This window comes from Eubalaena glacialis, chromosome 3 (genome assembly GCF_028564815.1).
Source record: "Eubalaena glacialis isolate mEubGla1 chromosome 3, mEubGla1.1.hap2.+ XY, whole genome shotgun sequence".
In the NCBI taxonomy this organism is placed as follows: Eukaryota; Metazoa; Chordata; class Mammalia; order Artiodactyla; family Balaenidae; genus Eubalaena; species Eubalaena glacialis.
The window spans coordinates 19,719,146-19,731,270 of NC_083718.1; the positions used below are offsets into that span (position 1 = coordinate 19,719,146).

General features: G+C 41.0%; 1 protein-coding gene across 1 annotated transcript in view; it reads left to right on the forward strand.

Moving 5' to 3' along the window:
- MTARC2 (mitochondrial amidoxime reducing component 2) overlaps positions 1–7,962 on the forward strand; it is a 31,257-nt gene extending 23,295 nt beyond the window's left edge. The window contains exons 5-8 of the mRNA XM_061185327.1: positions 2,619–2,680; positions 2,754–2,825; positions 3,528–3,666; positions 7,827–7,962. Of these exons, the coding sequence (XP_061041310.1) occupies positions 2,619–2,680; positions 2,754–2,825; positions 3,528–3,654 (261 nt within the window). The 3' untranslated portion in view covers positions 3,655–3,666; positions 7,827–7,962. The remainder of the gene's footprint in view (positions 1–2,618; positions 2,681–2,753; positions 2,826–3,527; positions 3,667–7,826) is intronic.
- Positions 7,963–12,125: the final 4,163 nt, after the last annotated feature.

Consider the following 12,125-nt stretch of genomic DNA (forward strand, 5'->3'; position numbering starts at 1 on the left):
TCTTAATTTAGTGCTTACAAAATGCCTGCAAATTAATAGTAAATTCTCAGGATTCTTCCACAGAGCTGAGCCCTTTATGTATAGTACTTTCCCCTTTCTCCCTGCTTTCTTTCTTCCTTTCCTTTCTTCTTCCATCTCAAAAACTCTGTTTTTTTCTGTTCGCTCTAAGTGGCCTGGATTTTTCCAGACTGCAGAGAGGCTGCTTACCAGCAGGGGGAGCTGTAAGCTCTTGGAGCTGTTTCTGTGCTTAGGGAAGACACCTCGGGTGTCTAGCAGAATGTAATGGAAAATTTAATTTCCTATATTCTTTAAGTTAAATTTATTTTTTCAATAATTTAAAATGCATTATAATTTTCTCTAATAACATAATTAATAATTTCATTTAAATTAATTTGCTTAGTGCATTTTTTTTTTTTTTTTTTTTTTTTTTTTACTGCAAATTAGGCTTAACACCAAAATGCTGACAATCAGATCAGGATGGGTGATGTTATCATATAAACTGACTAATATTTTAGGAGGTAATTAGAACTGGCATTTGGGGGGCTTCATACAATTCATATGAAAACGGGTAATTTGTTATTCTAAACTGGGTACTTCAGTTGTGTAATAGCGTTGAGCACATTAAATGTCTTGTTAAAGTAGGAAACCTAACTGAACTTTTCAGACTTCCTGCTTCATATCACAGACACAAGGCCGACTTTCCACAGATAACGTTGTTTTGAAATATGAAATTGCTCAGCCCTTGTAAAAAGAAATTGAACGTTGGCGGGGGTGGGGGGCTACTTGGAAAGCTGAGGGGGGGCGTGGTTCGGCCCGGACTGCCTGATGAGCTCACGTTCCTGTGGCCGCAGCGCCCTCGTGTGGCGAAGTGCGTCCAGCCTTTTTAGCCGCTTCCAGGCCAGGGTACCACAAGGCCCATCACTTCCCGAGGCAGGAGCTGTTATTACTGGTCATATTCCACCTTCCTCCAGGAGGTTAGCTAGGCACTATGGCTGTCTTGCAGTTTTGCGTTTGAACATTGCTTGTAAAAAGTCCTGGCTAGGCTATAGAGATTCCATTTTACGTGATGTGGGTTTGCCTTTTAGAAGGGTTACACAGTTCACCCCTCAACGGGTTGTTTGGAACGCGGAGTTTATTTCCGCACAGAAACAGTTTCATAAATGATGGTTGGGAACCCAGGGCATTCACAGAGACCTCCTTACTTCAGTCATATCCCGCAGGAGATTTCTGGGTTGGGAAGACCCAGTTAGGTACTGAACTTCCTTTTGTGCCTTGGCTGAATCACCCCTATAGGCCCTGGGGGGTTAGTGTATCCCTGAAGGAGGACCCTAGCATGATTGGAGCCTGGTCATCAGTGGCGAGGGGGAAATGTTACATGAGAGGCCCCACGCCCTGTTCTGCCCTGCTTCCTGCGGGGACAGACTGCTCTCCTCTGCTGTCCCTGGGGGAGTGAGCCCAGCGGGTGAGAGGAATAGATGCCTCATTGCCTCACTTGGAGGCTGATTTCTCACCAAATCCGTTAGACCCATGGTCTCCGAAAACCTCACTTGGGTTGAGATCAGGAAACAATTTTTCAAGGGTCATTTTTTTTTTTTGCATCTAGTTATAAGTACTGTTGGTTTATGGAGCCTGGAGTGAAGCCCCATTCCCCGATGCCTCCCGCCTCCTCCGGCGGCCTGGACAAAGGATTGTCCTGTGAAATGCAAGCTTTGCAGATAGATGGCTTTCCCGTTAGCAAGAGAGACCTGTAACATACCCTCCTCGTATATATATGTGTATATGTGTGTGTATATGAATGTGTATATGTATGTGTATATATGTATATATAATGTAATCTGTATAACCTCCATATATGTGTGTATATATGTATGTATGTGTGTGTGTAGATAGATATATAGACGGGTATAGTTAGAAGCTGGGTGGTTAAAAGTCCTGCTTCAGAATCAGAAAGGTTTTCAAACCTAGCTGCTGGAAACCTGAGAAAATTTTTTAATCTCTCTTTGCCTCCTTATCTTTGTGTAAAAATGGGACCGTAAGAGTACCTCCCTCAAAGTCGTGAGGTTTGATGGAAGCCCTGAGGCAGACGTTGGCAGGACCTACCACAGTTCAAGGGTGGGAAAGCAAAGCAGGGCCGGAGGCCGTGACTGGCCAGAGCCGGGGGCAGGCTGCCGCTCTGCAGAGGTGGAGGTGCTGGATGGATGAGTCTTAGAACTGACTTTTCTTGGGTCATGTCCCACTCATCAAAGAACCATCAGATTGTAACTTGGCTTCCATTGTAGCTTAGCAAAAGGAAAGAGTGGAAAGTCTTGCAAGCTTTCCGCTTCTCATTATATATCATTAACTTGACCTGGAGTTGTTTACGGTCCTCATGGCAAACTACCCCCTAGAGAAGATCTATTTTTGCTGTGCTGAAAGGGGCAGGCTCCTGAGACCAAGTCAAGAGCTGGATCCTGGTCTCACCAACACACTGCCTCCATTTAAGTCCTTTTGGGGGAATACTTCGTGACATCCTCTTGCACTGCTTTCTTCTGCTAGCTTCATAGGACCAGCCAAAGAATAAACTGCTATAAAGACTGTTGAAGCCTTAATTCAAAAAATAGCTTTTCCTTTTCTCCTAGGACACCTGGGGTGAACTCCTCATTGGCGACGTAGAAATGAAAAAGGTCTTGGCTTGTCCCAGGTAAGGACTCTTTGGGGCGCGGCATGCTCAACGGTTCTTAACTGTCCCCTAACCCTTTGTTATTGTGTGACAGGTGCATTATGACCACGGTGGACCCAGATACCGGAGTGATCAACAGGAAGGAGCCGCTGGAAACCCTGAAAAGGTAGAACATCCACGTGTCCAGTGTATTTTTATATTATCCCCATCCTTTGAACCGCTTGTGGCTGTAGGTGCTCTGTCTGGGCAACTTTCTGCTCTCTGCTCGTTTTGTGTCTGTTGTTTAATGTACGTGAGTACTTGTGGCTTTCTCTTTTTTTTCTAGATGGATCTTCGAGTGCTTTGGACAAATTTTTAATTGTATAATCCTACATTTTGCAATTTTTGTCTCTCTCACATCAATTTTTAATAACCTTTACATGTGTATTTCCAAATTAAGACCTCGAGTCATTTTATTTTTATTGCAACTCACATTTATTTGATAGAATCAATATCAAGAATATGAGAATTGTTGAGGAAGCCTGGAGTTCAGGGCAGGTCCATTTTGAGATTGTACGGGCATTTATTTCCATGAGTTGTGAAGCTGGAAGTACACATGCAAACAAAGTATTTATTTTAAGTAACACGTACAAGTTTCTTCTTTTGGGCTCAAAACGAAGCCATAGAAAAGCTGTTTAGACTCTCAGGATACTTCTAGAAAAACCAGGATTATTTGCAGTTTGACTAATTGCCAAGACTTCTCTGTCCACATTTTAGAAAAGGCTTGCTGCTTATTTATACAGAACCTGAGAATGAACGCTTGAATTCCACTGAGAGCACTTAGATTATTTCCTCTGTGTGCCTAAGGGTGAATTTTTGCTTCTTTCAGCTACCGCCTGTGTGATCCTTCCGAGAAGCCAATTTACCAGTCATCCCCACTTTTTGGGATCTATTATTCGGTGGAAAAAATTGGAAGCCTGAAAGTTGGTGACCCCGTGTACCAGATGGTACAGTGACAGATCCACTAGGTAAAGGGCAATCTTTGTTTCTGGAATGCAGTGCCTTGAAGCCATGGCCACATTTTCTTGTGTTGAGATGCTTTTACGTTTTGCTGCTTTAACTCTTGGGAGAATGAACAGTTTGTGCTCTGATCTTTGGAGCTGGAAAATGCCCTTTATTTTTATTCCCCGCAGCAATCAGTATTCTTGCAGCCTCCTCCACCTCACTTTCCCATCCAATTATAAAATGTGGATGCAGGAGCCCCAGCAGAAAGACAGGTTTGGGTCCCAGTTCATTAGGGAATATCATGAAGGAATAAGAAAGTGAAGGTGAGCGGTTCTGGAGAGTTCTGTATTTATTTTTTGTGTCTGTGATAGAAAAGTGAAGGGGAAATGTATAGACTATTCAAAGTCAACTTGGGGGAAATATGTTAAATCAAATGCTTGTTATCAAATGTATTTTTAAAATATGATTTAAAGTGTGAAAAAAATCGGTGCAACAATGTGTCTGGATTCTGAATCTTAAGGAAGAAAATAGTGTTGTCACGTTGAGTTCCTTGGGCCAAATAAAATTCAGACTCCTGGAGCATAAAGCCTACCCCCCAAATTATAGGAATGGGAAAGTCAGTCAGAAGACCTCAAATTGAAGATTATAAGTAACTCTTCTCATAAAATCCATAACCCCGATCTTAAAGTCCCTTCATCTCCAAAACTCTTGACCATTCTTCTCTTTAATTCTGACCTGGCTTTCACACCTTCTTGCCTGACCATCCTTCAGGACAACGTGGCACAGTGGTTTAGACAGTCTAGATCGATCCTTAGGCAGACTTGGGTTTATAATCCTAGCAGTTCCCTTTCCTAACTCTGTTGAGTTATTTAATCCCTCTATCCCTCTAAGCCTCAGTGCTCTTACCTGCAAAGTGGGAGTAAAAATAGTACTCACCAAAACAACCAATACAAGTTATTTTGAGGGTTAATTCATATGAAGTTGTAGCATTGCATGGAAAGTGGTCCATAAATATTAGCTACGATCTTTATTGTCATCATTGCAACAAGTACTCTATGTAGGGCCCAGTCTCAGGTGCCATAGTGAATAGAAAGATGAGACAGGCTGGGCAAAAAAGAAACTTCTCCTGGCTATGGTCAGGCATGTACATAACCATATTACATCTTTCATATTACATCATACATCCATGTTACATATTAGATATTTCATCAGTCTGAGGATGCCTATTTTCCCCACGTTTTAAAACCTCTGAAATCAGAAAGCTTCTTATAACATTTCAGGGTGTCTTCTAGAAAAACCTTGGTGTGCACAGAATAATGTATCTTAGGGTTGATGTATCTTGGATTTGCTGAAATACAGTAAATGCTAGAGAAAAAAATTGTGAAAGTCCCAAGTGCCTACCATTTCTAAAAGCATCTAGGGAAAACGGACCCAAGCCTGAGTCATCTAGCTTGAGTGGAACTGATCCTGTGTCCCTGCTGGTCAGGCCACCGTTCACAGGACCTGGATGGGTACCTGAGCCAATATCTTTCACATGTTGTCTGCATTTGAAGGACCCAGTGGCCTCTGAGGTACCTTAACAGTTAGGGGTCCTCTGTATTGCTCAGTCTCAAACCTCCTCAAAATCAGATCCTGTTATGTTGCAGTGGACGGAGGTGAGGAACACCCGTGTTTCACTCACATTCAGCCGTTTCCAATCGTCTTGGCTCCCAGAGCCCTTGTGTTAGAAAGCCTAAGATAATGTGTTATCTTTTGTAGTCCTTCTAGGGTCTCTGTGAGATAGATGTGATAATCAGCATTTTCAGGGGCAAGAAACAAAGGCTCAGATAGGTCAGCTGACCAAGAGGAGGCTTGAAGCCTATTATAGGTTCTTGAAAGTTAGTTTGCCGGTAAAGGTCACTGTGGAAACTGTATAAGTCCAAATCATGATCAAGACGGTGTTTTGGAAGATCGTCCTGAGAGCCATGTGTGGAATGGACAGGAGACAGGTGAGAGGGGAGGGGAAAGGCCAGGCAGGGGTGACAGCATGTGATTTAAACGGGGTGGAGGTCACGGGCGTGGAGAGGCAGGGTGGCGTGCCCAGAGGCTCAGCATGACGTGGGTGCTGTTTGCCCTTTGGTCCTAAGCTCCTTTTCAGCTTTTTAAAATCACTTTTCAGCTTTTTTATCACCACTCCCCTGCCAAACCCTGAGCGCTTCCCGATGGCTCTCTCCTGCTTCTCTGCTCTGAACTTTCTTCTACCCCATGAGTGCCCTGAGTGCCAGCCCCTCAGAGTCCCATCCGGGGAATGTGGTCATCCTTGCTGCCCGCCCCCCCAGGGCACCGAGAGGTTTCCTCTCTGGTGGGCATTTCTGTTGGGCTTTACAAATAACAACGTTGCTCCCCTACTTTGATTGTGAGTCTATTGTAGTTTCTGATTCTGGAGGGTCTCCTTTATCCAACAGGTTGATTAAAGCCATTAAGAAAAATAGCTGTTAATACTTGCACCAGGGTTACTTGAGTTGTTTTTTTAAATCCATTTAAAATATAATTATACAAAAGTTTATCTGTTCCGTTATAAATGCAATTCATATTCATCACAGCAAATTTAGAAGACACCAGAAATGTAGAAGAAAAAGTCACCCATTGTTACCACTTGTAAATTTTATTTTGGTTTGTTTTTTGTCTGTTTAATGTAGCCATGATCTATAGTATATCATGATCTGTATGATTATATATCATATATAATGCAGATATATATTATATATAATTTATATATATACAAATATGTATCTGTCGACTGAAGAAAAATACACAACCTAAAAGTTGTGAGTTAAGTCTTATTGGGGGATTTTACTGAGGATATAGCCTGGGAGACAGCCTCTGAGCTAGCTCTGAGGAACTGCTCTGAAGAGATAAGGGAGAAGCCAGGATATATATGAGTTTTTTGCTGGGAAAAAAAAAAATGTAGTCGAACTTCAAAAGATGACTGCTAATAACAAAGAGTAGACATCTCAAGTTAATGATTTTAGTGCTTTTCTGCCTGTGGGAAGGTGCAAGAGTCTGGACTCATTGAAATTATTCCTTAGTTATGCACCTTAATGATCTAGGGCCAGTATTCAAAGCACAGAACGCCTCCTGTTTTTCTCCATCCTGAATTCTCCTCAGGGCACACCTTCCTTGGGCTTCTGCAGCTGCTGATGGCTTGATCCTCGTAGACCCAGAATGGTGGGCAACATTTTTTGTTTACTGGAAGGGCAGGCAACATTCCCTACCCACATATCATATGATATATGTACACACACATATATATGTATATTTCTGAACTATGAGCTTATGAATATGTATCTATGAATTACAAACTAGGTATCATAAGCACTTTCATAGTCCTCAAACCTATTAAAATGTCATTTTTTAAAAACTAAATAAATTTATTTATTTATTTATTTTTTAATTTGGCTGCGTTGGGTCTTCATTGCTGCGCGTGGGCTTCCTCTAGTTGCGGCAAGCAGGGGCTAGTCTTCTTTGTGGTGTGTGGGCTTCTCACTGCGGTGGCTTCCCTTGTGGCGGAGCACGGGCTCTAGGCGTGCAGGCTTCAGTAGTTGCGGCACGTGGGCTCCGTAGTTGTGGCTCGCGGGCTCTAGAGCGCAGGCTCAGTAGTTGCGGTGCACGGGCTTAGTTGCTCCGCGGCATGTAGGATCTTCCCGGACCAGGGCTCAAACCCGTGTTCCCTGCATTGGCAGGCAGATTCTTAACCACTGCGCCACCAGGGAAGTCCTAAAATGTCATTTTTGATGGCTTCGTGACACTGTTTAAACACCATTTTACAGTATTTGACACTCGAACTATATCCAATTTTGTTATCAATAATATTCTAGTATATGCCATTATATGCAGAGCATTTTTAAATTGTTTTCCTATAAGTTAGGTTTCTAAAGGTGGAATTATTGCCTCGTGGGGTGTCGGCATATTTTTTAGCATCTTGACCAATTGCTTTCCAAAGGGTTCTTCCCATCTGCACCCCGACCTGTCATATGAGAGAGAGATCCCTAGCTCTGGCCTTTGCCGAGGTAATTTGGTACAGGACATAGTTTATATTTCATGCATTTTAACCTCAATAAGTGACTGGTTTGTGCATGTTTGAGTTATTTATGACTGGTAAGAGAAACAGCCAGATAAGTAGAGATTCTTACAATTTTTTCAGGTTTCAGCATCCCGGAGGTACTGATCCGGATTTTAATGACCACAGCAGCACCACCTGGGCAAATTCTTATTACCCAGCCTGTGACCATCTTCCTCATAGAAATGAATCTCTTTTTGGAGTTAACGGATGCTCTGAGTTGATGCAAGGAAAGTATGAGAGGTGATTTGGGAATAAGAACATATGTAGATTTTAGATAATGAAGACTTTTAAAATAAATAAAATTGCCGATAAAATTAATGTTGTGGTATCTACTGCACTTCTCCAATCCCTGACATTAATATTGAGGAATAAAGAAAGTTTAAAGGACAAAATAATGCCATTTGCAGCAACATGGATACAACTAGAGATCATCATATGAAGTGAAGTAAGTCAGAAAGAGATAGACAAATACCATATGATATCACTTATATGTGGAATCTAAAATATGACACAAATGAACCTATCTAGGAAACAGAAACAGACTATTAGACATAGAGAACAGACTTATGGTTGCCAAGGGGGAGCGAGGAGGGAGAGGGATGGACTGGGAGTTTGGGGTTGGTAGATACAAACTGTTACATTTAGAATGGATAAACAAGGTCTTAATGTATAGCATAAGGAACTGTATTCAATATCCTGTGATAAACCATAATGGAAAATAATATAAAAAAAGAATGTAAAAAAAGAAAAGTTTAAAGAATCAGCTAAAAAGCTACACAATTTTTTTGAATGTTTATATTTTATTACCTATCGTTCTGTGTTTTAGGAGACATGGGAAACAACAGGTTTCCTGATATGCCTTTACATGTTAACATACAAATTCCTATTAGTGACATGTTAACACACAGATTCTTATTGGTTGGTTTTTACATCGCTATTGAGTCCTGTTGACTTTTTGCTTGTGTGGTTTTGACCCCACCATTATGGAATCGGGTTTTATTTGAGAATGGAAATTATTCTGTAGACTTTGTTTCTATATTTGATTATGCCTCTATTAAGCCAGGTAAAAGTAATTGTAACTGACAGATACACCAAGTATGAATTCCAAGTACAATAAAGAAGAGAATGGGATTTGAAAGAGAATGGAATTTTGACAGTAGGAGTAGGAGGATGGAATCACGAACCTATTCTTTTAGATGCCAGTGATTTTTGAACTATTTTGGTATGACTAGAACAAGAATTCTCACTGATATAATATGAGAATGAATGAACTCACTTACAATTTTGTGGTTTCTTTAATATTAATAAATGTGATTCTCAATTGTACTTTTTCTTTGGTATTTCTGAGTCTGCTTCCAGGGCTTTTCTCATTTTGTATTAAAGCTTCAGTCACTGTCATTTGTTGTTCTTTACCCTTTCTGATAGACTAGCAGAGATGCAGTCGGACTCCACAGATGTTACTTCCTGTCATTGGTGGGGTAGGGCCATCATAACCTACACAGATAGCGCGTCTGAGGCGTGATGGCCAGTGACTGCCTTGGTACTGCCTGGAGCCCTGTGAGGAACAGCTGTTCCTTCCTTCTCCACTCTCCTTTGCTGGGTTCTGGGACTGAAATTCACCTCCACTCCCAGTACCCTGTGAGGTAAAAGTGTTAACTTAGCTATATCCCTGGGTGAAGTTTGGAAATGATGAAATTGAAAAATCATGCTCACTTTAAAGTCAACCGTTAGAGTAGAGAAGCAACTTTTTTTCCTGTTAAATTTCCGAAGAGAAATCAGGGAGGGAAGTAAACAGAAGTAAACAAAATTTAGTGCCCCTGAGCTGCCCTTTCTGTGGCGCATATGGGGCTCAAGTCCTGGCCGTCCTGTGCTGTGTTGCTGTTCACTCTGTCCCCCCAACCCGTCCCCCGCCACCCCGCCACTGCTTCCCCTCCGCCCCCCCCCATGGTGCACATCACCACCAGTCAACCTTTCATCTGGGGAAGCTAGATTCATGCAAGACCCTTCTTCCTCCAGCTCATTCCTGAAAGAGGCCAGATCACTGAAGAGCCCTAACACCTGAAGCAGCACTGGCCTCTGTGCTCTGAACTCAGTTCCTGGATTTCACAGGAGTGGGGAGGGAGGGCGTACCTGGGGTGGGAGGAGGAAAGGAAGGACAGATATACTCTGTTTAGGCCTAAATATTTATGGTGGGGAACAATGTCCAAGGACAGATCTTTGCTCAGCACTGAAAGGCCCTGAGGTGTGTTGCCATCTGGGGAAAGAGGATTCACTGTCCTTTGGAAACTGACCCTTCTGTGATGTAAGACACCCTCTATCTGCATGGATGATTTTGATGAGGTCTTGTACCATCCTGGCCCGTGTGCTAAGCTTGAGCCTGAGAACAACTCTCTCCTTGGCCAAACCTTACTCAAGCTCGTCTGGGCCCTCTTCTCGCCTGGGCCTCCACCTTGGCTATAGCCTTGTCAGACCTGCCTAGCCCAGTTTTAACAAGAATCCTGCTAAGCCCAGTTTTCGAGAGAATCCCTACCTTTGATGTCTCCGCTTAGTAATTTTTCAGCCACTCACCCCTTCCCTGTGCTCCTTGGCTATACATCCCCAGATGTCTTTGCTGTATTCAGAGCTGAGCCCTATTGTAAAGACCTCTATTAAAATAGTTTTATTTTTCTAATTGACATATAACATTGTATTGGTTTAAGGTGCACAACATAGTGATTTGATATGTATACATATAAATGAAATGATATGTATACATATAAATGAAATGATATGTGTGTGTATAATTGAAATGATATGTGTATATATAAATGAAATGATATGTGTATGTATAAATGAAATGATATGTGTGTGTATAAATGAAACCACAATAAGTTTAGTGAACATCCATTACCTCATATAGTTACAATATTTTTTCTTGTGATGAGAATTTTTAAGATCTAATATCTTAGCAATTTTTAAATATACAATACAGTATTGTTATATATGATCACCATGCTGTACATCACATCCCCAGGACTTATTTTTCTTATAACTGGAAGTTTGTACTTATTGACCACCTTCACCCATTTTGCACACCCCACCCCTACGTCTGGCAACCACCAATCTGTTCTCTGTATCTATGAGCTTGGTTTTTTAGATTCCAATTATAAGTGAAATCATACTGTATTTGTCTTTCTCTGTCTGACATACTTCACTTAGTATAATGCACTCGAAGTCCACCCATATTGTCACAAATGGCAGGATTTCCTTTTTTTTATGCTTGAATAATATCCCATTGTATATATATACACCACAACTTCTTTCTCCATTCATCAGTCTATGGACACTTAGGTTGTTTACATGTCTTAGTGATTGTAAATAATGCTGCAGTGAACCTGGGGGTGTAGATGTCTTTTCACGATAGTGATTTTGTTTCTTTCAGATGTATACCCAGAAGTGGAATTGCTGGATCATTTGGTAGTTCTATTTAAAAAATTTTTAGGAACCTCCATATTTTTTCTCAAAGTGGCTGTACCAATTTATATTCTCACCAACAGTGCACAAGGGTTCCCTTTCCTTCACTTTCTCCCCAAAACTTATCTCTTGCTTTTATGATCATAGCCACTTTAACAGGTGTAAGTGATATCTCATTGTGGTTTTGATTTGCATTTCCCTGATGATTAGTGATGTTGAGCACCTTTTCATGTACCTGTTGGCCATCTGTATGTATGTCTTCTTTGAAAAAATGTCTATTTAGTTCCTCTGCCCATTTTAAAAATTGGCTTTTTTCTTTTTGCTGTTGAGTTGTATGCGTTCTTTATATATGTTGAATATTAACCCCTCATCAGAGATATGATTTGGAAATATTTTCCCTCATTATATAGGTTGCCTTTTCATTTTGTTAATGGTTTCCTTTGCTGCACAGAAGCTTTTTAGTTTGATGTAATCCCACTTATGTATTTTTGCTTTTGTTGCCCTTGCTTTTGGTGTTAAATCTAAAAATCATTGTCAAGACAGATGTCAAGGAGCTTACTGCCCATGTTTTCTTCTAGGAGTTTTATGGTTTCAGGTTTTATTCAAGTCTTCAATCTATTTTGAATTGATTTTTGTGTATGGTGTAAGATAGGGTGGGAAGAGAAGTTTCAGTTTCATACTTTTCCTAACACAATTTATTGAAAAGACTATCCTATCCATTCCGCATTGTTTATGCTTGGCTCCTTTGTTGAAATTAATTGACCAGATATGTGTGAGTTTATTTCTGGGCTCTCAGTTGAGCAATTCCATTGATCTATGTGTCTGTTTTTATGCCAACTCTATACTATATTAATTACTATAGCTTTGTAATATAGTTTGAAATCAGGAAGTGTGATGTGTCCAGATTTGTTCTTCTTTCTCAAGATT